The 881-nt window shown below is 54.1% G+C and overlaps 1 protein-coding gene across 1 annotated transcript in view; it reads left to right on the forward strand.

The window, feature by feature from the left end:
• Positions 1–444: 444 nt before the first annotated feature.
• LOC104624198 (LIM/homeobox protein Lhx6-like) overlaps positions 445–881 on the forward strand; it is a gene marked incomplete at its 5' end in the record, with an annotated part of 1,563 nt that continues 1,126 nt past the window's right edge. The window contains 1 exon segment of the mRNA XM_010291499.1: positions 445–619. Coding sequence (XP_010289801.1) covers positions 445–619 — 175 coding nt within the window.

Consider the following 881-nt stretch of genomic DNA (forward strand, 5'->3'; position numbering starts at 1 on the left):
TTTTCACAGCCCCTCGAGCTCAGGAAGCAGCTTGCCATTAGAATTATTTTAGTGTGGAAGGGGAGAGTGTGATCATCAATGTGAGCTTCTGCATCACCTAGTCAGGGCGTTTCACTCAGTGCAACTGCAACAAGCTTGAAGGTTTTAGTTACCCTAATAAAGAACGGTGCTGGTTTGGACCAAGACAAATCAACAGCAGAGATGCCACTTCAGGCACCCTAATGCCTGTACTGTCTGGAAACAAAACTCTTGCTCTAGTGAGTGTAAAACAAAGCTGTGGAAGCCAGTGGAATGCTGATGAGGTATTCCAGCATGCGGATTTATAAATCTGATTCCTTTTTTTAAAGTATTTGGAAGACACACCCATCATAGGGTCTTGGGGAAGGACCACACTTCAATCCCATTGTCTCTCCATTGACACAGGTTTTGCTGCTTTTGTTTCAGGTTTGGTTTCAAAACTGCAGAGCCCGCCATAAAAAACACACCCCCCAGCACACGGTGCCGCCCTCGGGAGCCCCCCCGTCCCGCATCCCTTCTTCGCTCTCCGATGACATTCACTACTCGCCCTTCAGCAGCCCGGAGCGGGCCCGGATGGTGACGCTGCACGGATACATAGAAAGTAAGCGCCGGCTCGCCGGGCTGCGGCAGCGGGGTGCTCGGGGACGGCAGGGCTCTGGCAGCGGGGTGCTCCCCAGGAGCAAGCAGTAGCACCACGGCACAGAGCGCTGTCAAAAACGCCCTCGTACTGCGGGGACGCGGCTGGTGCACGTGCTGTTCCTCCTCCTCCTCGTGGTCTGATGAGCTTTGTCTTGGGGTTTTCTGAAGGGCCATTTACGGGAAGCCCCAGATGAGAGAAGGAGGGGAGGCGGCTGCTGCAGCCT

Source organism: Phaethon lepturus, unplaced genomic scaffold, assembly GCF_000687285.1.
Source record: "Phaethon lepturus isolate BGI_N335 unplaced genomic scaffold, ASM68728v1 scaffold41577, whole genome shotgun sequence".
NCBI lineage: Eukaryota > Metazoa > Chordata > Aves > Phaethontiformes > Phaethontidae > Phaethon > Phaethon lepturus.